Source organism: Anser anser, assembly GCF_964211835.1.
Source record: "Anser anser genome assembly, chromosome: 10".
Classification (NCBI taxonomy): domain Eukaryota; kingdom Metazoa; phylum Chordata; class Aves; order Anseriformes; family Anatidae; genus Anser; species Anser anser.
Genome location: NC_139730.1, coordinates 17,943,149 through 17,969,684, shown reverse-complemented (window position 1 = coordinate 17,969,684; position 26,536 = coordinate 17,943,149). Strand labels below are relative to the sequence as shown.

General features: G+C 37.6%; 1 protein-coding gene across 10 annotated transcripts; it reads right to left on the bottom strand.

Moving 5' to 3' along the window:
• Positions 1-231: 231 nt before the first annotated feature.
• SLTM (SAFB like transcription modulator) lies at positions 232-26,531 on the bottom strand. 10 transcript variants are annotated; one of them, XM_083851124.1, is made up of 21 exons: positions 26,218-26,530; positions 25,367-25,454; positions 16,575-16,639; positions 16,064-16,249; positions 15,588-15,635; positions 14,632-14,659; positions 12,812-13,280; positions 12,198-12,247; positions 10,036-10,154; positions 8,269-8,418; positions 8,072-8,181; positions 7,905-7,984; positions 7,420-7,511; positions 7,032-7,195; positions 5,834-6,008; positions 5,113-5,237; positions 3,946-4,116; positions 2,759-3,073; positions 2,156-2,309; positions 1,231-1,388; positions 232-897 (listed from the first exon to the last, which is right to left on the bottom strand). In XM_083851124.1, the coding sequence occupies exons 1-21, from the start codon at positions 26,410-26,412 to the stop codon at positions 789-791; spliced, it is 3,051 nt and encodes a 1,016-aa protein (XP_083707250.1). In that variant the 5' UTR covers positions 26,413-26,530; the 3' UTR covers positions 232-788. The 10 variants fall into 10 exon arrangements, with proteins under 10 accessions (XP_083707250.1, XP_083707243.1, XP_083707248.1 ...); XM_083851117.1 differs by having other exon boundaries at positions 7,824-7,984; positions 26,218-26,529; XM_083851122.1 differs by having other exon boundaries at positions 7,824-7,984; positions 12,812-13,226; positions 26,218-26,529.
• Between the last annotated feature and the right edge of the window lie 5 nt (positions 26,532-26,536).

The following is a 26,536-nucleotide window of genomic DNA, read 5'->3' as shown; positions in this document are numbered from 1 at the left end:
TAAGGATAAGTAAAACATCTTTTGTAAAGCTTTTTTTTTTGCCAATTAGAAACTGAATTGTTATGATATAGTACAGCTGCAGCTTGACAATGTCTTCATTACAACAGAATGGTTTGGGAACTTTAAACACTCATGCTATTCAGAAGGGTTTGTCAATACTTTTTAATTTGCTATACTAACATGTCAGTTTAATATTCTCTTCCTTCCCAAAAGACTCTTTCAGAGACTTACTAGAAGCTATACAGAATATGAAGGTTTATTTCAAAAGAATACATTTGCAAGAATACACATAATGCACTCAATGTAACAGTACCTTCTGCAAAAATAGGTTACATAATACCCGGTAATGAAAGAACAATCGTATTTCTCTACAAATTAGAAAGCAGAGAGAATAGCCTGGATAACCTTCAAAATGGAGGTTATAGTTGTGTATGATGGTGTGATAAGTAGCTAACTTTAAAGCATGACACCACAGAGCTAATGTTGGTAAATCAAACTACTAGCACACAGCTGCAAACTACTCTTTTTGTACAGGATTAACAAATATTTTGGTTCCAATTTGTTTTTATACAGCTGTAGTGCCTCAAGGAAAATGCTTATCAAAGATACACAAAAACTATCCAAAATTACAACGTAACTATTAAAATGCCTCCAAAATTGAGAGGAAAGTAATCATGTTAAATTAAAAAAATTTAACCAGGACTTCCAGACAAGATTTCCTGTTTTTAATCAAAGAAAGTTTACAAGAGATTTCAATAAGTTATCTTGAAACCAAGCAGCTGTAGATCTTAGAATCTTCGTGGAGGTCCACCTTTAAACGGCTTAAATCCTGAGCCACTTCCCCTCTGCATGGAATTCCCTGTGATCTGTACAACTCTATTAATTGGTGAAGAATTACTGGAAACAAAGGTTTCAAAAAAAAAAAAGAGTTATCAAAAGTATCTATACTCTGGGCATACAGGTAAAAACATTTATCATATTACCTAACTGTTAAACTCAAGTCTCAAAAGACTTGAAACCACACAAGGAAAGGCTTTAACAGCACTACCACTAGCAATACAGGAACTGTGGAACCAGAAGCTGGCATGGAAAGAAGGATTATATATGATATACAGCAGCAAGCTATCCACAGAAAGTAACACTGATTGTACCGAGACTATTACACTTCCTAAACATAACAAGAGCTTTGAGGGATCGGAGGGGAGTGAGAAGAAGGAATATTTTCTGTACCTTGTGTGTGGAGACATCATGCCACCTCCTCCACGGCCATCTCCCATTCTCCTTGTGTCATGATACCCACTTCCTTGAGAACTAGGTCCATGCCATTCTTTCCTTGGTCCAGTTTCACGACTATGGCGTTCAACAACATGTCTGTCCTCGTTATAGTGCTAGCAAGAAAATGAATCATTTTCAGAAAGGCATTTTTCATTATCAAACACAAAGTTAGCTTTTCAATAAAGGTCTCTGTTAATACTATTCAAAAATCAAGTAGTTTTTAAGACTTTAGTCCGTAAGCAGCTACCCAATCCATGAAGTCTTGATAAAATAACTCTAGATAATAAAATGGAACAATTTTGCAGTAACGAGTGCATGGGTGCCCAGGGAATGAAGTTCCATGAGCTCATACTTTACTGCCAGTTCTGTGCTAATCTCTCAATCACTGACAAGCACATTCCATGTATATATGTAAACACACAGAAAGAGGAAAAAAAATGCTTCAGGATCTAGTAGCATGGAGCATTTAGTCTGTAGGCTTTAAAAACAAGTGATGCAGAATGTTTTTTTGGTGAGTAGTATGCTATAGCTTACAGTGACAAGCTGCACTAGAAGTAACATGCACTGTAAGATTAAGACCCATTAGATTAAGACCCCAAAAGCAGAATGACAAATTAGAAGTCTGATCAGCAACTCATTCACCTATTGTTCTGCTCCACCTTAAAGATGCTTGACATAAGTACTGTGTTTTCTGCAGATTTATTGGTTTATTAAAAAAAGCAAGACACATGCACCCTTTAAAATAAAAAAAGTAACTTGAAATTAGTCAGAATGCTTGTTATGATTTATGTGATGCTATGTAGAATCAAAGAATATGGTCAGCTTATTCTTCCAGTATTATTTTGTATTCTCCAACCCCAAACAGAAAGAAGTGACTTACTTGTCCTCCACCTCCTCTTTCTCCCATCACGCCTCGTTCTCCTTCCCTGCCTCCATACCCAGAAGCACTGCTACGGCTACCAGGAGGTGCACCTCTCACATGTCCAGACACTTCTCTTCCTGATCGGTCTGGCCTCTCACCTCTGTAAAAATTGCTTTCATCAAAATTCTGGTTTCAGTATAGTAGAATTGGTACCGAATCATAGTACGTATAGACTTTACATATCGACTTGTGGTTTTTAGTTTCCTAGCAACTTGCAGTTAGCTTCTTAGAAAAATTCTTTTAAATCGATATAGCTCTTTAAATAATTAAAGCTTGCATCTATTAGTTTATATCAGCAGTCTTACATAGATAGCCTCCTTACTGTATGTTGCCATGCATAATTAGGAATAAATTGCTGGGAGTGAGCATCAAGTTTATAGATGAGGTTTAGCATACTTGACAGCTGACAGTTTTTTCCTAATCTTTCTGGAAGGTGACTTTGCCACTCTTTAGGATGGGATCTGTTCTCTTTACACATCAGTTCCTGAGGAATTATTACTATGGATAGATTCTACAAGAATCAGTACTGTCACTAACTTCTTTATTATCCAGCAAGCTCACCTGCCATCCCGTTTATCTGTGCTTATGCTTCCCTCACTCTTCCAATTTGTTTGCCTAGGTGGATTTGAACCAGTCTCTCTTGGATGTCGACCATGTGGTATTTCAGGTCTGTCATGAATTATCACTGTTCTTCTTTCATCTCTGTCTCCTCGCACTTCCCGTCTGTCTGTATCTCGAAGTTCACTTCTTGGTTGTGGTGGTTCGTTTCTTCTAGAGTCACTGAAGTTCTTAGGATATCTCTCAAACCCTGGCTCTTCTCTTCGGGCTGTTGGGCGAGTCTTCTTTGCTTCACCTTGATTTACAAAACGTTCTCGCCTAAGTTGTTAAAGTAGGAAAAAGTAATTTGATTGTTTCCCATTACTCGCATTTCTCCATACATCTAAGCACAAGGGTTAGAAAATATTCATAAGTATTAACAGTATTTTCAAATGTAAATCTATGTGGTACATATCTCAAGGCCCTTCCCACACCAAGTTATATTTATTTTTACAGTTGTCCTTTTGAGCTTGAGTTCTTAAATCCAGCATAACATTTTTTAATGGATTTGTCTGCTTAGTTTTGGCAAGAATATTTCAACAAATACAGGACCTCCCTTTTACCTTCCTAGTATGAAGCACAGGGAATGCTAGATTTCTATTTCTTAAGTCAGCTAGAAAATATATTTCATGTACAATGCAGCATAGAAGTTGAAGTACAGAAGTCACAGCTATGTGGTCTTAAATTAACTGGTTATTGGAAATATTTAATGGAAACATTAAGTTGGTTCTGAAGTCAGTATCTACTGCAGAGTTGCACAGACTCTAGCCAGTGTGACTCATGCAAGTCTTCTTAATTCTCATTAGGTCAGTTGCTTTTAGCCTTATTTCCTAAGATGAATTTACCAAGCACAACAGATCTAATCCATTGGAACCCACTTATGACTAGACATTGAAGGAGGAGTAATTGCAAAATTTCTTTTGAAGTGTCATGAAAAAAAGACCACCAGTCAGCTAATTTGATGTCGCCAGAGAAAAGCAGATTAGATTTTATGCTATAAAGGGCAAGTCCCAAAATCATTTCAGGAAACTACTGCAATTCTATGCATTTATTGCATAATGCTTTTAGCACGACTTTAAATTTTGAGTAGTAAAAAGTGAAATCAGGAGAGATGTTGGCAGGTAAATACCTGCCCTATTACTTGAACTTACCTATCAAAAGAAGATGATGGAACGGAAGAACCTTCTGGATATCGTCCCCGTTCTCTGTGATCAAAATCATTAAACCTGTTCTGCTGGCGACTGTAATCTGAACCATGACTAAAACGTGCATCTGTATCAAGAGCCATCTTCTTATTCTCATTCCAGTAAGGATCATCTCTCCTTTAAGAGAAGCAAATGAATCCTTATCAGTTACATATATCCAAATCATGGCCTAACAGAAAACAGTTCAAGTTACCAGTTACTTGTCTGCTTTAAAGACATGTATTTAACCCGTGAAAAGCCTCTAACAGTCAGTCACTCTTTAAATAGTGAACAAAATCACTTAAGAACCCCCTCCCCTCACTCTGGTCTGCAAATTAAAGAGTTAGTATCAATAAACAGTAATAAAAATCTATGCCACAGTATACTGTCTTGGGCAGTTTAAGTAAACAAAACATTTTATGCCCCATCCATGCAAACGGAATCCATGCAAGATTTTGCCTTCAAAGCAGCCTTCTAGAGAAGCAAAAAATTCAGAACAGTGTTCTCCAGAAAGAACAGTGTGGGAAGTGTCACAGCCTTGTTAATTAGAAGTACGCAGGTACAGTCTTTATGATGAGAATGCAAGATACTGAAATATATACAAATGAAGCTGTCTTTACTCCCCTAATGAAGAAATTAGTGTTCTGCTACTATCTCTACCATGAGAACTTACACTTACATTCCACTGTACCTCTGTTAGGTAAATTTTATGGCTAACATCTCAGCCATGTGACTCAAACATCAAGTGATAGATGTCAGCTTCAGTAAAAATTAAAAGCCATCACATTGACTCTGAACCATTAATTTACCAGATATGTGAATTCTTTATGAAGTGGAAACTAGATGTTTCAACCATTTAAGGAGAATGAACAGCTTTTCTCAGCAAATGCACACAATTACATTATGCTCTTTTGGTACAGGAAGAATTTATTCATGGTATGCTTCTCTTATTTCAAAACCCTGTTTCATACTTGGCATAGCCTAATGTAAAAAACGTACCAGAAATTCAGTTCTTCTAGGAAGATTCATTTCAGGCACAAACACCTTTTCAGGTCTGACATGAAGGCTGTAGCTGTTTGTTTTTACTAAGCTGTTTGTTTTTACTCTAAAACAATGGTTTGAGAATTAGATTACCTGTGATCTACATCACGTGGACGTTTCAAAGAATTCCTCTTTTCCTGTTCATAACGAAGTTGTTGCTGTTGTCGACGAAGTTCTTCCCTTTCACGAGCAATACGCTCCGCTTCTTTTCGACGTTCCTACCATGAAAGGGTGAAAAAAACACAAACACAAGCTCTTACTAGGGAAACCTGTGAAACAGATAGCAAGCATACAGACCTAATACTTGATAGTTTTCTGCTAGAGGCTGTCTGATATATATCATCCGCATTAAAGAGCATAAGGAACACTTCTCTAAAGAGGAAGTGTTCTTCCTCTTTATATCTGGAAAAGCTATTGGCTATTAGGTACAAAAATCTCCAGGTGCTTCCTTATGTTGCTAATGCGTTCACTGCCCAGAAATGCATCTCATTAAGTTCGCTCTGCCACTGTTCTCTAGAAAAAAACAGTGAAGTTACTTAAGACTAGTATGGACAATGACCTAGTGAATTTCAGTATCAGTGTTTGTGACAGACACATACAGCTACTGTATAATCAGTAGCAAGAACTTGCCATCAATTTACAAGTTAAACAAGATAAAAGACTACAGTTGTTTTACATTGTGAATTGTTTGTTTTTACATTGGTTCTTTTAAGGCCTGGGTGGAAGGGTGAAGAGAGAAATTCATAGCAAGTGCAAACTGGGTTACAGTCCATTATGATAGGCATATTTGTATTGTTTGACTATAATGCAATACCTGTTCAATACGAACACGCTCTCTTTCCAAACGCTCACGTTCCATCCTTTCCCTCTCTAGTTTTTGCCTTTCAATTTCTAATCGTTCTCTTTCTCTCTGCAAGCATTCTTCTCGTTCGTGCATTATTCGTATACGTTCTCTCTCACGACGCTCCCTCTCCGCAATTTCTCTTCGCCTGAAAAGAAAAAGCAAAGGAGGTAGCAGAAACTCATCTGAAAATAATTCTCATCCAAAACTAACATCACCTCAGGCAGACATTGACAAACTATTGGAGAGGAGACTATTAAGAGAAGCCCTGGTATTAATAAGTCTACTCCTTCTAGCCCCAAGTAGCCAAACTGTCCTTAGCATATCCTGCAGAGCCATTTAAGCAGACAACTGATACTAGAAAAGTTTATGTTAAGAATCATCAATTTTATTTTTTGTGCTGCATTCATACTGCTGTGTTTATTATCCACCAGATAACAGTCTAGCAAAGTATATGATTTGGATCTTTAAAATACTTTCTATTTTAGCTCTTGCCCACTTCAAGCTAACGAAAGTTTACTTACTGCTTTCTGTCCAAAAATAAAGACAAAATAACATTGTCAATATTCATTCATAATTCTGACTTGCACAGGTTAGGTATACATGTGAACAACTTGATTTGGCTTTCTTCTTCCCACTTCCTATAGAACAGCTTACAAGAAGCAGGAAAGGCATTTTCTACTATAAAATTTATGCCTGCTGGGAGTTCCTTTGTTTAGGGAAATCCAGTCAACAACAGGTCACTTTATCCTTCGCAAGATTTTGGCCATATAAAGTGAGACAAATAGAACAGACCAACTATTTAGTCCTTTTATGTAGAGACAAGATGGTATTGTGCTTGATTTGTCATTTAGGCATACAATAGTTCTCTAAAAATCATTATTTTTGGCCACATCTCCTATTCAACTTCTCATATTTTCAAAAAGCAAACTAGCATGCAGTAACACCCCCTCTAACAAACACTAAGCTATGCGTGTACACACATGTGGCTATTAAAAGATTAAGCAAATTTTGGAGTCAGTTAATTTGTATAAAGATATTGTTAGGTAGAGTCCCAGACTTTAACATCTGAGTAAAAGGCTTGACAGAACACATTCTAATTAGATTTCTAAATATAGTATCTGATCAATTAATGTGTAAAAAAGCCTTTAGCAAAAAGTTGAATTACTACCTTCGGAGTTCAACAGCTCGTCGTATTCTTTCCAATCGAACCATGTGTTCTCGCAATCTCTGTTCCTTCATCTTTTCAAAAGGCAAGATATCCTTTCTACCCCTGTATTCCCTGAATTTCACTTTATCTTGAATAATACGCTCTTTGTTCCTCAATATCTGTGGCTATAGATAGAGATTACAATGGTTATTTCAGAAGTCTCATTCCTTAGGGAGATTTCTGGATGCTATGTTCAAATATCATTAACTACTTATCTATCCCAAAGCACATAGAGCTTCTATCTATGCTTAGCAGTGTGTGATAGTTTATTGACCCATCACAGTACAGATATCAACAGTATGGTAGCTTCAATTCAAATAAGGATTCTATCAAATCTATAGGTACTTACTTTTTCAAATCTTCCCCTTCTAACTGTCCTAGTGTGGCCTTGGTCTCCTTTTGTTTGGTCTAGAACTACAACTTGACCTGGGCTTTTACCACCTAGTGAAGGGGGAAAAAAAGGAGGGGTTTAAAACAAACACGTATCTCCATTTGCCTACTACAGATTTTTCTTTGGTGAAATTTATGAATCTCTAAACCAAACTGTTACTGGTAGAAGCATACCAGCACGTCTGTAGTTAAGTAGTAATATAAAATATGGAAGCTTTCACATCAGATATAATAGAAGTTACTGGAGTCTAAAAAAAAAAGCCAGGCGTTTAATTGCTTTGCTTCCACTACGAGCAGGAACATGCCCCCAAAATAAGTCAGACACACAGATTCAATAGGAGGAAACATGGCTATATTGCATACTTATTCTTTTCTTTTCTTCAGTTTTTTTAGCGGATTCTTGATTAGGGCCACTTGCTCCATTATCATTCTTCTCATCTTTACCTTCTGTTTTCTTGGCTTCTTTACTTTCTTTTTTTTCAGATTTCTCAGATTTCTTTTCTTCTTTTTTGGTTGATGGAGTTCTTGTTAGGAGAGATACAGAAACACAATGAGGAAGATTCAACTTAAAGGATTTTCACAACTTCAAAAGACACATAAGAAGTTCTTACTTGCTGGCTTTATCACTTGATGCAGTTTTCTTATCTCCCGTGCTTCTACCTGAACCAGATTTCTCATCACTTTCCTTCTTCAGCTCCTTTTTGGAGGGATCACCTTTCACCTACATTTTTTCCAAGAACAAAAAAGTTAGTACAGATTCTTGCATAAGATGGTCTATTCTAGGAAGTTTGCATCTTATTAAACCTACTTTCTCAACAGAAATTTGTTGTCCATGCAGCTCTGTTCGATGAAGGTGTGCAATACATCTAGCCACTTCCGTACTTGAAGACATGGTTACTATGCCATAACATTTTGCCCCTGGGCTTCGTGCATTTGTGACCACCTTTGCGCCAAGTACCTGCATAAACAGGTGAAATTTAGGGTTTTAGACATACATTTATAATAAGGAAGCGATGATATTACAACAGTATTTTTTACCCTAGTTTATATATAAAACAAAAACCTACACTCTACTAGGAGTGATGCTGCAAATTTTTAAAAGCATAGTTCACCTTTTTGAAAATTTTAAAATCATGACAAATTAATGCTTACATCATGTTTTGACCAATAAAAGCCTCACACACATTACCTAAACTCTTTTTTTGACAATTACCATCAAAAATTATTCACAAAAACACCACTGATCTAAATTTGGTGGTTCATCTCTGATGGATGAACACCCTCAAAAAAGTCAGCTGCTGCCAATTAATTACAGGAAGGTATAAGCATTATTATGCAGTAATTTAATGAGGCAGAAAATTCTTCAGAGGCAGCTAGCAAATGTGTCGGCTAAGTAGTTTCAGCAACCAGCTCTTTGACACCTTCATCTTGACAAAGCATTAAGCCTTGAGTTGCTGCTCCCTGTTAGAATTTCTTTAACTTCTGGAGCTAATCTTTTTGATCTAGTCTTGCTCTAATGCAAGAATTTAATCTTTCTAGCAGCCTGCAATGGTATAGTCATTTAGACATCAAGTATTTACCAATTTATTTAAATAAGGAATGTAAGTAAATACAGGTGCTGCCAAGCACCTCTACAGCAAAAGCAGACAAAGAATTAGAAATTTTAACAAAATATACTCTCAGGTTTCAATACCTGTGAAGGCATTAAATAAAAACACCTCCTTAATTTATTAGGAAAATCAGATTTCCAATAATCGGTACACATACTTATTAGCCACAGTGTGAAGTTTCTAACTAGTCCCAAAGATAAAACATTATAACTGCGTAAGTTTACACAGGTGCTATGTATTCACACAGTTAACAGTTAACTCCTTTGAGCAAGGAGAAAACAACTGTTTTCAGAATAATGCTCAGCTTATATGGATTTTTCAGTGTTCTATGCAATTCCCATGTTAAACCAAACCAAAATCCAGGAAAAATAAGTTGGTTTAAGCAACATGTAACAAAGCTCATAAAAATATTAAAAGACTCCTTGAAAGAACAGACATTAAAAGCTATCCTATTTTTTACCTATTTTTTTCATCATTCAGAAGCCCTCAGAACACTCTTTTTTTAAAAAAGAAAAGGTTTCCCAGTGCAGCAGATGCTATAAAGACTGCTTATTTTGCAATTTTACCTACTGGCAAATTATCTTACGCTAATGGTTATACATAGCTGTTGCAAAAGAACATGGCCATCATTATTTATTTTCCAAAATAAAAAAAATCAACAAGTTAAGCTCAAAGTCAGTCCTGACCAGTCATATTAGTGACATTTATTTTCTATCTTACCTCAAAATGAAGACAATTTTCATACAAAGTTAACTTATGGTTCTTCCTGTAAGCATAAACTCTTATTTTAGGTGCTGAAGGTATTGTGTTTTTGTGGGTTTTTTTTTTTTTTTTTTTGATTACACTGGTTAGACATTTCAACTCACTTGTGTTTAAATGAATTAATACTTAATTTCTGTATCTGAATAGAGGAGGGGTGGGGGAGGAGACGCACACAAAACACAATATCACACCACATGGAATACCTTTCCATATTTGCCAAAGAGATTTTTCAAGTCAGCAGCTTTTGTGTTGGAAGAGAGTCCGCTAACCCACAGGTTTCTAGTTGAACTTCCACTGCTACCACTAACACTGCTTGCACTTCCTGAAACAAGTTTTGCAAAACAGCCAAAAAATTAAGGAAACAAAAGGTATTATCAATATTGAACTAAACTGTTGCTGAAAAGAGAAACTTAGCCTGTTACCTTTAAGTAACTGTTTATCCGGTTACCTTTCTTGAAAAGACTTCTATATAAAAAAAATATACGCCATAAGATTTAATTCATTCACCCATGTATTGAGACCAACAGCTTGGCTAACTCATACCCAAAAGACAGAACTAGAAAATCATACAATCCTCTGTTTAAAACATGCTTTACACCTCATTTAGATACGTAAATTTAGCTTCAACTTTTTGATTCTTATTAAATAACTTCTATCCAAAAAGGAAAAGATTTTTTTAGTGCCCAACATTAATACTTCATCAGTATGTCTTTACACTAGTAATATTAGAGAGACAACTGAAAGGTAAACACAGAGGAGACAGTTAATCCTCATTATAGCTTATTTTTCCTAGCCCCAGAATGTGCCCGATTTCCACAACTTCATGAAGCATCTGCCCTCCATCCAGAGCAGCTTTTTAGAAGTACTGCTGGATGTAGCCCACCAAATATGATTTCACACATACTAGGAAAATACTAATAAAAGCAGGAAAAACATTAAATCTTTACATTAAATCTTTAAAAACACCCATACAAGCCAACAATACAAAACACCAGACAACAACACAAAAAACACCACTTACACGTATTAGCCATTTCTGTAGCAACACAGAACTAAGAACTCAAGGAAGTCATGTATAGGTGTTCTCAACATCTACTGTATTATTTTACTCAGTTTCTTGTTGTTTCCTGTTAAATGTTTGAACTGCTTCTGATTAAGGTAAATTATAGCTAGTCATACAGGCAAGACCAGAACTAGAGCTCCAGTTAAGCAGTTGGAAAAACCTGGTAGTATGTAGTCTTTAAAAGATAATTTAACCACCTTGTTAACAGGTAGTTCTCCTTCAATGCATTGGTTAATTAAAAGCAAAAGGTAACAAACCCACCATTATTTTCATCTAGGATTATCCCAATAGTTATTTTGATAATCCTAATTATCTTGATGAACTGCAATATGCTTAGAATATCCTTAAACAGCCACTATAGTGGCTTTGCATATGTATTTTAAGACAGCCTTATGATAGTTACTATTACAGTTATTGTATTTGCCACCCATAACATGAAAATAGATTTGCTGTATCTTTATTTAACTTCAAGTATAACTATCATGAACAGACAGGCATCTACAGAAGACAGTTATGTCTGTCACACAGATTTCCCCTCAAAAATTCATTTATCAGGTAGAGTTCTATTCATCCATTGTGATACGCTAGAGATTGTAACGAAGATTTTTGGCAGAGAGCTAATAGGCAGAATAAGGAGACACAAAGAATATATTTGTTTGGCTCTGAGACATCGGTATAACTGTTGACATTAACACACACTGGAGCTCCACTCTGAAGTTTTACATCATAATACCAAGTTTTATGGTAACAGAAGGAAACTTTAATGTATACAAATAGCTTCCAACTTTAACATACTAAATAATCACAAGTGCAATTTTGTTAGCTAGCATGCTAGCTGTTACATTGTAGTTGACAGTTCATTTTATTTAGAAGTGAGCTAGAATTAGTCTATGTAAGTAATTTTGTTGGTGTTATGTTTAAGTATTTGCAAGTGTTTTTTGCATTTTTTCTGTGTATATATATACACAACCATTTGGGTTTATGTTGAGTAGGCATATTTGAAAATTATACCAAATTCTCACAAAACAAACACCTGGGAGATGTTAAGTAGAATTTGCTTACAGTAATGTTTTGAAATAAAAGAACATTTTCCATAGAGTCCTTAGAATAAATATTTTATAAGGAATCCAATATAAGGAGAAATACAAACACATACAGAGCTAATGACTACTGCACCTCCAGCATAATTTACTACAGACAAATGAGTTCAATTATATAAGCCATTTTAGTGCATGGCAAGGAAGTTCTCAAATAGGAAGGCATTTACTCCAAGGCAATACTACCCTAGCTTGCAATAGTTACCTTTATCATCCTTTGATGTTGTCTTGCTTTCTTTAGATTCCTTAGTGGAGCTAGAGAAGCAAATTAAAAATCAGAAGAAAATTGAAAACACAGAATTTGTAAGTATTGCATTTTATACTACTAATACTAATAGACAAGTTAACATTTCAAAAAATAAAAATAAAAAGGGCTAGACTGTATATTTGAACAAATGATTCCCTTATGGATTCTTGCACTGATTTTCCCCAGGATGCCTGAAGATCTAGATTTTCTGACAACTCTATTCAGTGGATATATGGCAATCTTCTCCAGATTTCAGGACGGGGACTTGACTTCATTTTGTGTTCTTAGAACTGATAGCTGTTCATTACCATCATCACAAGGACATTTAAAAAACTCGTCAATTTGAAAAAAAACAAATAAATGCTGACAATTCGACAATGCAATCACAGTAGGACATAGTGTCTATACGAAGATCTTGAATTTTAAAAAGTAACTTATGGCGGTCAAAAAAATCTATAGGCAGGAGCATAGGATACTAATTATAAGATTCTTGCTGCTACCCCCTTAATGTAGAGTGATCTTATTGAATGCTGGTACTCAGTATCGTAAAGAACTGACATAGAAAAACAAACCTCTTTGCTTGACCAGAGGCCCCAGTAGACGAGGGACCTTTCTTCAAAGTATCCTTTTCTTTGTCTCCAGATTCTGCTTTCTTTGAACTTTCTCTGGCTTCCTTCTTGACAGGATCACCCTTCACGCAGTCTTCCTTCTTACCATCTTTATGGTTCTCAGTCATCTCATAGTCCTTGCTTTCCTTCTCCAGGCTCTGTGAAATGGTATCCTGCCCGTCCTTTGGCTTACTTGCTTCAGAATCTGTAATTTTCACATTTTTACCTGTTTCTAGGAGGTCATCACCATCAAAATCCAGAGTGATGGCATCTTCAGCCTGGATTGTAACCGATATGTTATCATCCTCAGCTTCTTTCACAGAGGTGTTAGCTTCCATCTCTTCATGAGCCGTGTGATCAGCCTCAGCTAGGCTTTCTTCTGAAGGAAGAGGTTTAGATACTTCTTGTGTACCATCACCAGAACCTGCTTTATCTAAGAGGATTTAACAGGAATAAATATGGCAAAACAAGAAGTTTAAACAATTTCATATGCATAAGCTAGAATAGGACCTAGAAAATACAAAGCCAGTTATTAGCACTGATGGAAGGTTAGGAAAAAAACACAAGGTGTATTAACACAAATATAAATCCTTTACCCAGGATCACTTATTCTTCATGGCAAAACACATTTTCTAGAGACAAATACCAAAACATTAGGAGTCAGAATATGGTTCCATCCTGGAGATACCCGTTCTTCATAAGAAGTATCCATTTTCCAGTTTAGGATTTAGCATGTCGTAAGAAAATAGTTGCTTTGGATGCTCACAGTTTGGATTAATCCATCTTTGAATCTTCCAGGTTTTAAGACTTCCAGACTTCCCAAATCCAAAAGAGTTACAGTCTTGGAGAATTTCAGTCAGTCTTCCATACTGGTTTTCTTAGGCTTTTCCTTTCCATGAGTTGTTTGGCAGTCAAGTTAGCTGTACAAGGTTGCTGCAGAAGACAGAGGATCGACCTTTAATCCAGAGTTCGTAGACGAAGGGTTCTCAGTCTTCATCCACTGGACAGATTTTCCATCTCAGTCCCACACTGGCATCTCCAACAATTCTTGGGTTTGCACTGAAGAGATACTTCAGTTGTAGGTCCCTCGTAAACAAGGAGTCTGCAGTTTTATTCTGTAACTTCAGTGTTTATTCCATCTTGTGTAAAGTGATGGTGTTCCATGTCCTTTCTAGTCCACAATATGTAGAATCCTTAAGACTTCTGTCCAGAAAGTCTGTTTGCCCAAATGCATTATATTCCTTCTATAGTTTCACTAATGAGCACAGCTTAAAAAAAGTAGCCACTCCATAGGTTTCCAAATACTTGTTTTACCATTCTATATACAACCAGTATTTCCAAGTGACAGTTAACTCAAGCATATGATGGTCCATACATATGTTGGGTGCTCAAGTTCAGTGTAAGAACGTATCATTTCCACTCAAGTAAACATCAGTTACTGCAGTGCAAGTTGGAAGCATTTGCATCAAGACTTACCGTATATTAAAATCAGAGTCCTTGAATACTATGTTTTTTTTATTCAGTTAAGATTCATAGTATTACAACTATTTTATACATCCACCACAGTAACTGATAAGTACTGTAATCAGCTCTTAAAAGTAAAGTAACTCTTAAGAGCGAAATAAACCCAATGACTGCAATGATTCCAGGTGCTGAACTTTAACAACTGATACTTAGTACTTGAGAGAAGACTACTATTAGTAAACAGACTGAAAGTTACAAGAGAAAATTGCTTGGTCTACCAGGCTAAAGACCTCTTAAACTCTATTAAACTTCAAACATACCTTTCTCATTTTCTTCATCTTCACCATCCTGCAAGAAAAGGAAGTCAAGACTAAATGTCTTCTATTTTAGAACTTAAAGTAGAACAGTTCATATTTTCCATAGAACTTCTATCATACGAAGGTAAATTAATGAACTATAAAAACATTTCCAAAGAAAAGATAATAAAACAAACCTTTTCAAATCACTGAAAATTTGTACTAAACTTCACTGGTATTTATCTACAATACTTGCAATCGGTTGCAACGTGTAGCTGTTTTCTCCCTCTGGACACCACCTTCCCTTAACAAGATGTTTCTAAACTGTCCCTTATCCTGCTAAAACCTCCAGAACAGATGTTACACTGAGTACTACTTTCAACAAAATGCAAGCAATCCATCATCAGCTTTGAAAGAAAAAGAAACTACCTAGTTTCAGAGAAGTCTGAAACTAGGTAGACTTCCTTCATTAACTATTTCTAAATGAAACAGCAATTCTAACATGTATTTATTTATCATTAACACTACTAATCTGTCCCTTTTCAGATGTCAGTTCTATGGAACGCAGAATGAATTTCTGATCTTAAAGATGTTACGAAAGTTAGTATTAACAAAAACATTCTCCAAAGGCAAAGTTAGAAAGTTAAAACAGAAGTTGTAGATGTATATCTAGAAGGCTGTATATACTTGGTTATATACTTTGTTATCATTTGTCATAGCCCTCTGAAGTATTTTTTAAGAGAGTTTAAAAAAATATACCTTACTAAGTCTATGCACTGAATACTCCTAAATTGTAGACAGGAGTTTGCATTTACACACACTTTTTTCTTACTAAAAAAAGCTTTCTATAATGTAATACAATAAAGGTAAGCAGTATCTGACTCTCTAAGATGCAAACTGGAACAGAAAGCAAGTGTAAAATGATCTTTTCCGAATTAACTGATATGAAAATCAGCTTATACAAATGATTTGGAACTTACATGGACACTTGGAAAAGTGTAATCTTCTATGTCTTGACCTTCATTTTCCTATGAAAACATAAAAAGGACTTGCTAAGCAAGCAAGCTATTTGTAACATACTTTAAAAACATTCAGAGTCAAGAAATTCAATTAATTCAGAAAACATTTTACACTCAAAGTGAACATCAATGAGTGCTTTTCCTAACTTGCATCTTAGATTTCAGTGTTAGGTTATGTATGTCATTATTAATAAAAGGGAAAAGAACCCCTTGGGAACTCAATTGTGGACTGTGGTACAGTTTTATCAACTAATACCACATTTGTTTCAGGACTATTCAGATATAGGCCAAGAAAAACAGGAAAAAAGAACTAACACATTATCTTTTGGAGATAAGCAAGCAAGACAAAGCAGAAAAACTAGTTCTTTACTTCCCATTAGTACAGACAAGAAAATAAGCACTTTGCTGATAAAGATGCACATAAAATACAAGAGTACCTGACTTTCAGAATCCTTTTCTACATCTTCTGTTGTCTCTGCTGGCTCCAAGTTGTGGTATCTTTTCTTTTCTGCAGATGGAAGTTCTTTAGAATTCAAGTTCTCATCTTCAACAGATTCTTTAAAGTCTTTTAATTCATCATTTCCGTCTTGATCACTTGCATCTTGAGTCTCCAATTCACTTTCCTTTTGATGTGAACAACAAATATTTGGTATGAGTATTAGCTATACTCTGAAAAAAAAATCACTGCCAGAATTGCTGTTTTTGCAAAATACTGTATCACAGCCATAATAAGAACTTAGTATGCTTCAAAAAAATCCCACACCTTCACACACTTCAGCATGACAGCTCTGAACACAGTAAAAAACAATGATCCAGATTTCCATGTAAATTAGTCCAGAGAAAACGGAGGTTTGTTTTTTTTTTGAAATAAAGCCAAACATTGAACTTAAATAGCAACTGGAATATTCTGCATTTTTTTTTTTTTGAAAAAATGCATACTTTTATTACCTTGACAAAGGAATCTTCTTCAACTGAAGCATCACCAGTTGATTCATCAGCTTCCTGCTTTTTACCTGAAATGACAGGATATGCTAACGATGAAAGCTGCTAAGCAGAGCAGGCTTTCTTCCAATACTGATTATGTGCTGGACTACAGTTTATTATTCTCTACATCCTCTAGAATATCTGAACTGTTCACTACTATATAGCCCTCCCAAAGTCTAGTGTTTTTGAGGTGGGGAGAAAAAAACATCACATGAGCTAATATGAACAATCAATGCTGTTTCATAAACAGTTACATCCAAGTTAGTGATTTTAATATCAACTCTTCTACTTTCAGAAATGAAAATGAAGAGAACACTACAGTGTATTTCTAGAATTACTGGAGCTAAACTATACTTTATAACTAAGATTTTGGAAAGGCCACTCTATAGGATAATTAGCAGCACAAAACAATTTAGGTTAGAAGGGACCTCAGAAGGTCTGCCCAGCCTCAGGCTCCAAAGAACGCTAACTTTCAAGTTATGATCAGATTGCTCAGGGTTTTATCTATGTTTTTGAGTATCTACAAGCATGTGAAGTCCACAGCTTCTACAAGCCTTCATTTTCCGCGCTTTTCATCACTAGAGGAACTAGCAGCAGAACTTAGATCAAGTACTGGCTTTTCTACATATTCTTTAGAGTACAGAGGGCATGTTCCATCAAAGAATTCTGTTCTTCCAGTGCACACATGCTTTTTTCCTAATAAATATGGCTCAGCAGAGATGACTAGACAGAGTTCCCTTTGGAACCCATTGCATTTCCTTAACCCGCTGCAAAAATAAGGCCAAAGAGGACTAGATGTAATATATCCATACAAACAAGCCCTTTTTAGAGCATTCTGTTTCATTTTATCAAAGATCAGCCTACGTGACAATTTTCAGTAGCTCAAGGTGAAAAAGCAGTTCAGTTGGGAAGGAGCTTTAGTATTTTCTGTTGAAACTCAGTATCAATTCAAGACATAAATGAGATGGCAGTCAGGATCAGCACTTAATGCTTTAGTTTTTGACCTCATCTCTCTGCTCATCGCTTCATCTTCAAACAAATGCTAAATTATCAATTTTATACTCTGAAGGAATAGAAAAGAAAAACCCAAGCTGAAGTTTGATGTAGCATGCACATTTCTGTGACTTGGAATAGTTTTTTTTTTTAAGTCAACAATTAATTTTTCATAGTCTTTCACACACAGCTCTTAAATTACATTTCAAAGTTAGAAACTGCTATACTACAGGATGAAAAAAGAGAGACTACTGTTTCCTTTCTACTTTGACTCCAATTGTTTTCCCTTTTTTCACTGAAAGGCAAAACTGACAGTACTCCTGTATACACCATTTTGCATGATGAGGTCAGAAATGCACTAGTCTCCAGGAAAAGATACACTGCAGAAGTCTTTGATTGCAAAACATGAGAAAGTTCAGATCTAAACGCACAGGAGAACCAACAACACATTCCCATTTTATATGTGGAATGCAATAGATTTGTGAGATTTTGGAGTAAAAACCCAGCAGCAGAGGTATACTTAGGGAAGCTTGGCTTCCCTCAAGGAGTTGTGGACTTATACTAGAAAGGACAGTTTTTGATATGCTTCACGCCTGATGTTTGAAAGACAGACTAACCCAAACTTTGTATTAACATTTCAGCATTCTGCAACAGAATCTATAACCACAGATATCTTCAATGTAAGAAGAAAGCAGTGAAACAGCATGGATTTTCTGTTTCAACCCTCTCATTTCAGTTCTTCAGTTTCTTAAAATTCAAAGTCCAAGTTCTTCCTGCATCTCATATCCAGAGAGGCATACACAGATAAGCAAATACAGCAGATGCTGGACATTTAGTAACTAGCTAGCATGTGCTGTTTTGAAAACTACTTTAATTCACTTGTTTTGTCTGAGGAAATTTGGCAGGTGAACTTCAGAGGGAATAGAAAAAAACAATTGACACAGCTGCCTCAAGTAAGTCCCATCATTCTGCAATGACAGAGAACTGCATTTTATTGACATGTCCTCATCAAAGGGAAGTTATACCTTTGCATAAAGAAGCCCTCTGTACTTTTTACTTTCTGCTAGAGTAAACGAGACAGGCATATATGTTTTCATTAGTCTGCCTTTGCAATAAAAGCCCAGTTTGCTCTGAGTATCAGAGGTATTCAAAGACATAAGGAAACCTGAATAATGACCTTTGCTTTGCAGCTTCTAGCCAGAAAGTGGTAGGAAGCTTACTTTCCCTGCTAGTTCTGTGTTTCAGGTTACTTTGACCTGGTTAGCATCACAGTACTTCAAAGGTCTGATACAAATAGTTTCCAGATGTTGGTATAGGTTTGTTAGTGACAGTAACTTGCTAAACCAAAAAAAAAACCACACCACCCCTGCATCGATGAAAATTCAAGACTTTTCTACACTGATACTCATTCACAATGGACTCTCATTTACTTGGCTCTCATTTCCACATAACTACTGTGAGATTACAACAAACATTTTCCAGAAACCGGTAGTATTTGTGAACATACTCCAGACCAGTCTCACTTTGAGGAAGATAACTGGGATTAAAAGGTATGTTAACAACTACAGTCAGAATAGCTGGGCCTTCTGCAGACAACAGGTGCAGTGGGTCTCAAGTCACACAAGCTTGCAACACAACAAAATTTCTCATGTGTACAGGTTATCCATGCAGTGGCTATTGAAAGTGTCAATGTTGTAAACAGTACTCACCACAAACCTGGGTCCCTGAGCTAACAACACAAATGCTAATTTACCTTGATGTGTTGGTACTCTTATAAGCTGCGCTCAATCACTTTTCTGGCTATGGCAATTGCTACACACCATGAAATTGCAAGAGTATTTACATAGAGAATGGGTAACCTCCTTAGAGGTAAGTAGAAGATTTGAAACATCTTTAAAGCATTGGTTTAATATTATGCAGGTTTACTTTCTCATTTACAAGTCTTACAGTAAGATAAGTTCATCATATCCATTCATTGTCCTCTACACAGGGAATTGAGACTACCCAACAGTTATCCATTAGAATTATCTAACAGTTTATTCCAGACAACTCAAACTAGAAACCTGCATCTCATGCAGAAGTAGAGTGACACTCATCACCAAGTTTTGGAAGAATTAGTGACTGCATCTCCTCTGGTATTCCTGGTGAACCCGCAACAATGTTCTCTCATAGCTGATGCTAAAGAATCATTAAAAACATGGGACAGGAAGTAAAGAGGAAGATGGGGAAAGACAACCCTTACAATGGAATAAACTATTTATAATATTAGAGGCCCACAACTGCTGCAACTTGAATAGGACCACTTGCCATAACATTAACAAAAGTCACCTTGTTACATTACTGTATTCTTAAATGGTATCATAGGGTACCAAGAATATTTAAGTTTTTTATAGCTTCTGCACAATACTGCTGTTACTCATTTATTTATTTATTTTTTTTAAGAAAGCATGCACTTTGCAAAACCAGGTATTCTCTAGATAATCACCAAGTTGCTCATAACATTTGCCATCATTTCTAATCATATGATTAAACATTCATAATGCTTCCTAGGGCAGCTCATTAGAGATATCACTCACTTGCACCTTAATGAAGTTACTTAGGAAGTATTTAGCAAGATTAGTTTTTCCTAACAAGTTTTCCAAGAGCAGATAAAAAGCTGTAGGTAAGACTTCTATACTATTTATATCTCACTTCAGTAAGGCTGATGTATCCCAACTCAAGTGATGTAAACAACTTTCTAACGTTGGAGCCACCTATGCAAAGCATTCCTAAGAGTAAGACTGTGTGCTATTTTTCAGGTGTTGATTGCAACTTACGATATCTTCAATTTCTAATCATCAGATCAGAACTGAGTTCAGGTATTTTAGCTTAAGAATTCCATTCCCCAAAGAAAGATTATTTTCTATATATCACTTACTGAATAAAAGGCAAGAATTCTACCTCCAAAGGAAAGTTCTCTTTACAAATAATTTAAGTACATCTTTCCTCAAAAGAGGAGAACAGAACTGCATTTATTATTTCCTTATGATGTACTTTATCTTGAGTAAAATACTTGGGAGAAAGGAGGGTCTCAACAGTTGGTTTAATATTGACAGAAATACTTCAAAGTTTGCAGAAATACTTTGATTGAATGCACCACCGCTCAGATACCTAGAAAAAAAATTAATTAATTGACTCACAAAGTAGGTTTGTTAAGACAGACATGACTTGCAATACTAACAGGCTTAGTTAGCTGACACTGCAGCAGTGCTGTGTGCAAGGGCAAGCCCCCCAAAAGCGCATTTGGAGAGGTCACTTTTCAGTCTGTACTACTTTATTCAGCAACTGTGAAACAGATCAACAGAACCGGCCAGCAAGGTCAAACAAGCTACTTGTTTGCCTCAATAAATACATAAAAAAACAATAATAAAAGCAGGTCAGCAAAGCTCAGGAAGATGACTAATTTGGAAAAAGTATTCTAAAAATATTTATTTAGAAAAAAATCGGGTTATTCACGATTAGAATTAAGACATTTGTACTAGCACCCAGCAGATTACATCACATACATAACAAACAGTTAAAATGAAGTTTACAGTCCCTGTCCTTTCCAATGCTAGTTCACTGGGCCAGAGAATTCTGATCTACTGCTGGGCACACTTCACCACACTCTGCAGTGTTTCAGAAGTCAAACCACAAAATTACCGTAACAGACGTTAACACCTTTAACAGGAGAAGAAATAATGGACAGCTTGCTAAAACAATTATTTTAATATTTCTGAAGGACAGATGACATCGCAACAGATCATTTTCCTCACTCCAGTTTCCTTTTAAAGGCCAACAACTTTACTTGGTTCTTTTAGTCACTTAACAGGTTTAACAAAGAAATCAAAATTATTCAGGCAATAGTATAAGCTAGACACTGTCAGGTATCAACATTTCATCTGAGAGTCAGTATTGTCAAGCTGGAAATAGATGGAAACCAGGAGGAGACTGAAGCTGCAAAATAATAGGTGACTAAGGGGCCTTAGAAACTTGAAAAGCATCAGAAAATATCTTTGCCCACATTAACAGTCTGAAGTTAAAATTGCTTAGTCCAAAATCTGTTCTTCATCTGCACTAAATGCAAAACTTGGCAGAAAAGTAATTTTCAATCACCGCATTACAATGTATCAATAAAATGCTACCATATTTTTGATTGCAGATACTTCAAAGGAATGTTCATATCACAAACTTTAAGAGGATTTAATACTAGCAGTAACTTGCTCTAAATTCTAGAATAAGCAACAGAACGTTCAAGCTTGAAAAGAATATCTTTTTTAAAAGCTGCCATATTTTTACAAAAATGAATTTTTCTTAGCAGCTGCTAAGTTCCAGGGAGTGGAGGCACAACTGAGGCAATTACAGTTGGTTCGATGGAACACCTGGTATTTATTCAATTTCAAGCTTTCAAACTTGAATCGTCAAAGCCAGCCAATCTCACCTATATAGCTCTTTTAATTAGTTGTTCTGCAGCTCTTCTTTACTCCACATAGTTAAATTAGCTTCAGGTAAGAAGTGTTATTTTGACTAACTTTAAATATAGAATTGATCAAGGATTTTGCTTGCATTACAGATTCCTTCTGCAAGTAGGAGTCTTGATGCAAAAACCTCTAACAGCATACTTACCTCATGAGTGGATCCACACGGCTCCCTGTGTTTTATCTACATGTTGGCAGGTCTGTAAATGCTCTGTTTTAAATAAAACTCCTTCTCCCCCCCCCCCCAGTATCACATGCTGCAGAACTGGTGAGGTACTGTTTGTAGAAGAAAGTCTATATTCAAGTCAGTTTAATTAAGACCTTATTCTTCTATTCATAGTAACTTTTACAGCCGTTTCTTCCCCATCTCGTAAAAGGCTGGTTTAGTAGCATCACTGTCAAAAGCTTGTCATAGTCTAGTAAAAATCTACAGTATACACTCAGCTGATAAATCAATTTATTGAGACGTTAAAAAATGCTGTCCTGCAAAACTAAGTCTCAATCTTAGCTTCATGCCTATTCTTGTCCATTTTTGTCAACACACACAAGGAGGCAATGAGAGGGAAAACAAATAAAGTACCCTCCCCCTTCCTCCCAACTCAACCTGCATCAATATTCTAGATTAAGTTTTTGTGACACTGCTATGAAATTAGCCACCTCGCTGTTTCCACAGATCTTAAGAGATGCAGTAGAACTAGCATCATTCAGATCTAAAACTGATGGCCACCTGACATGATTGATTCTCATGATGAAATGCCCTTCCTCCCCCCCATTCACCTCTCCCTGTCTGCTGAAAAAAGCTTTATCTATTACTCCCACTCCTTGGCCTTTTCTGAGGCTGTATTTTCTTTGTAACTCCAACAAATATCTAGTATTCCTACCTTCCTTTGTACAGCAGTGATAGCATGAAAAAATACTATAGAACCGGTAGCGTCATTTATTTTACTGCTAGGCAGCAGTAAAATAATTAAAATAAAAACTCACTAGAATTAGTCTGAAGCTATTGGGAGAGGGGTGTAAAGCATTAGCAAAAGGCTTGGAGCAATCTGTGAGCAAAATCAGTACAGGGCGCAACACTACTCATAGCAAAGACCATATACAAGTACAAGGAGGATCAAGATAGTTAATTTCAAGAGAAAATCCAGTTGATAGGCATGCATCTTCTACATGCCTTAGAAAGTTCCCTAGTGACATGGCTGGGAACAGATTTTTCTAAGTGCTAGATTTCCAAGTTTAGAGGGATAACTCTTGGTAACCAGTAATATATTTCAACAACAAGGATAGGAAGAGGGGAAGATAACATCAAAATCAGCAGTTAAGACCACAAGGGACAGCTGAAAAGAAAGAAAAGAACTTCTGTGGAACACCTTTCCTTCCAGCTCAAAGGTACTTAGCAGAAAGAACAGTTAGTAGTGATCCATTAAGATCCAGAAAGATTTTCCCTAGACAAATTAATGAGTTGTTCTTGTTCCTTACTTGGAAGATTAATGCTGCATAAACCTCTCAAAGTTTTGGCACAAACTTCGCTCATAAGACTTTTGTAATCTGAAAAGTAATGAGAAATTCTCAAGTTTACAGAGTGAGCTGATAAGAACTTCATGAAGGTCATATTTTGCTTTGAGTTGTAGCAAGGCTGTACATGTTGTACATGAGCCTTACAATTTAGTTCCATAGAAGAGGTGGCAGCACGCAGCTACTGAATGAAGCCTCGGCTCAGGCAGCAGCATCACTAGTAGGGAAGCTATCTTTGCAGAAGCGAAATAGCACAGCTACAGAAGAGGCCAGTTCAAACACATCATGCATGTCATGAATCTAGTTTGGAAAATAGGAGGATGAAAAACAGGAGATAAGGGAACAGCAGAACAAACAGCCATTTTGGTCTCTACATTAAAAATTGTGGAAGCGTTTCCTTTTTTAGCTTCCATATAGTTTTCTTCAGCATCAGTTACCTTTCCCAGAATAAGGAATAAAGCAATGCCACAGAGAATGAAACCACATTGGTAGCTTATTTTCCTCACAATTTTCTCGTGTGCTAAAAGCACAGACGAGTTATTACTCAAACTTCCTATACAGATATGTTTTATTAATAAATTCCCCATTCACAACACCAGACGAAAATGTTAATAACCATTTCCATCACAACACTCAGCCTAAGACAAATGACACTGTTATAAGGTTGATCATTTCCAAAACAGGTATCTATAGCATATGTATGAACATACCTAGCATATATGTTCAATGAAGAATGCTATGCATAAAACAGAAGTTTCCTTCCCCAGTATTACTTTGCAGGTTATAGATGTCCCCAGAAAAACAGAAAACAGTCGTTCCCCCAAAATATCTTTAAATAGTTATGCATAAGGAAACACAGCCAACACAACCATTGCCAAGTATGCCAGCTTAAAATCTAAAGAGTTATTTTTCACAACTTAAGAACTGAAATCTCTTCACTGGATGTTTCATTTCCCAGTAAGCCTTCAGATCATAATCAGGAAACTCTTACTTATAAATCTTGTCTTACTTCAGTAAAAAGTATGTTAATAAATCTGCACAACACAATACTGTTCAGGCTGTGACCCCTACCACAAACATCACTACTCTGGGTCCTTTCCCATGGCTAAACAACCTCTTCGTTTTCCCTCTGCCATTGCACAGATACTCAGTCACTACACTGATGTCCATGTCCAGCATCAGAGCTGCACGGCAGTTCCTACATCCATTTTACCTACGTTCAGGGTCTGATCCATGCTCAGGACCCCCAGTACACAGCATATTCCAGAAAAAATAAATAAATCTCACAGACCATCTGTACAGTCAGAGCACACACAGCAGAAGTCTCCAGGATCAGACCCAGTCAGAAGGCTGTACAGCCACTACCTCATAACACATCACCTACCCAACCCATTTTCCATATATGCCCAGCATCCCTATGCGCTGCAAGACCCCTTTAAGCCTCAACACATTTCTCCACACATCCCACACCCTCAAAGATAAGTAGATGTGTGACACTGAGAGACAGACATAGCAGTTTGCAGGAGAAGGAAACGAGCAGGTGAAACAGGTGGTGATGGGGGGGAGCGGAGATGGGGGAAAGAGAAGCAGTGACTGAAAGCGCGTAAGACAAGGTGTGTTACGTGACAGAAGTAATAAACAGTAAGGTCAGAACTGCAGCCATGCTACAGGCTACAATCATACACTCCTTCTTAAAGGCGATATATGCAACAAAAAGCTCTTTTAAATACATAATCTATATCAACAGATTTTAACCTTTGCCTTTAGTTGGTTTCTTGGTGGGTGTGTCAGCTGAAACAGTTATTTCAATATTATCTGGATCACCTCCTTCCTCTTCAATAGCCTGAATGAGACAAAAAAGGATAATTTTTAACTGAGTTCAATTGAAAGCTAGACAATTTGACTTCAGCAAGCGTCACTGAGCCAAATTATATATTTTTGAAACTATTAAGTATTTTAAGAATCACTCTAGGTTAAACCTTCCACTTAAAGCTGGGGGAGGCTGAGGAAAGGCCAGAGATAACGGCCACAGTTCAAGCTGTTGTAGTGACACTTTGAGAAGGACAGCTTATCGAGTATCAGCACGCTTCTCTCAGCAATCGCAACGCTAGAAGGCCACCACGACATACACGATGACATTAAGGGCCAGACAGTAACAGGAGAAATTTAAAAATAAATAAATAAATAAAGAGCCACCGCCACAGCAGCCCTACCGCAGGCACCACCCCCGGGGCTCGCCCCGGCGGCTGCCCGACGAGGCGGGCGGGCCGCAAGGCCGCGGGGCGAGCTCCACCGGCCGGCCCGGCCCGGCCTTCGCGCTCCGCAGCCCGGGCCAGGAGCCGCCGCCCCAGGCCAGCGGCCGAGCGGGGCGCGGTGCCCGCGGGGCTGCCGGGCGGAGCGGGGCCAGGCAGCGCAGCGCAGCCCCTCGCCCTCCGCCGGCAGGCAGCGGTCCCGCCCCCCTCGCACCAGGGCTGCCGCCGGGGACGCCGCCCCCAGAGCCGGTCGCCCCGCGGCCCCGGGCCGGGCCCCCTCGGCGGGCCGGGCCCCTCGGCGGGCCGGGCCGGGCAGGGCCGGTCGGCGGCGGGCCGCCCCCCGCGGCCTCTCACCTGCTTGAGCCGGGAGATGAGCACCGTCTTCACGCCGGTGATGTCCAGGTTGCGCCGCTTCAGCTCCGACTTGAGATCGATGACCCGCAGCTCCGCCAGCTTCTTGCTCTCGGAGGGAGGCGGCACCGCGGCCGCCGGGGCGCTGGGCGCCGCAGGAGCCCCCGCGGCGGCGGGAGAGGAGGCGGCGGCGGCCATTTTAGGGCGACTGAGCGCGGCAGCTGCACGCACAATGAGCCCCCCCGCCCGGCCGGCCGCGAGTACCCGGATGGAGGCCGCGGCCGACCTGGCGGCGCGGCGCAGGCGCGGTGCGGCTCACCTG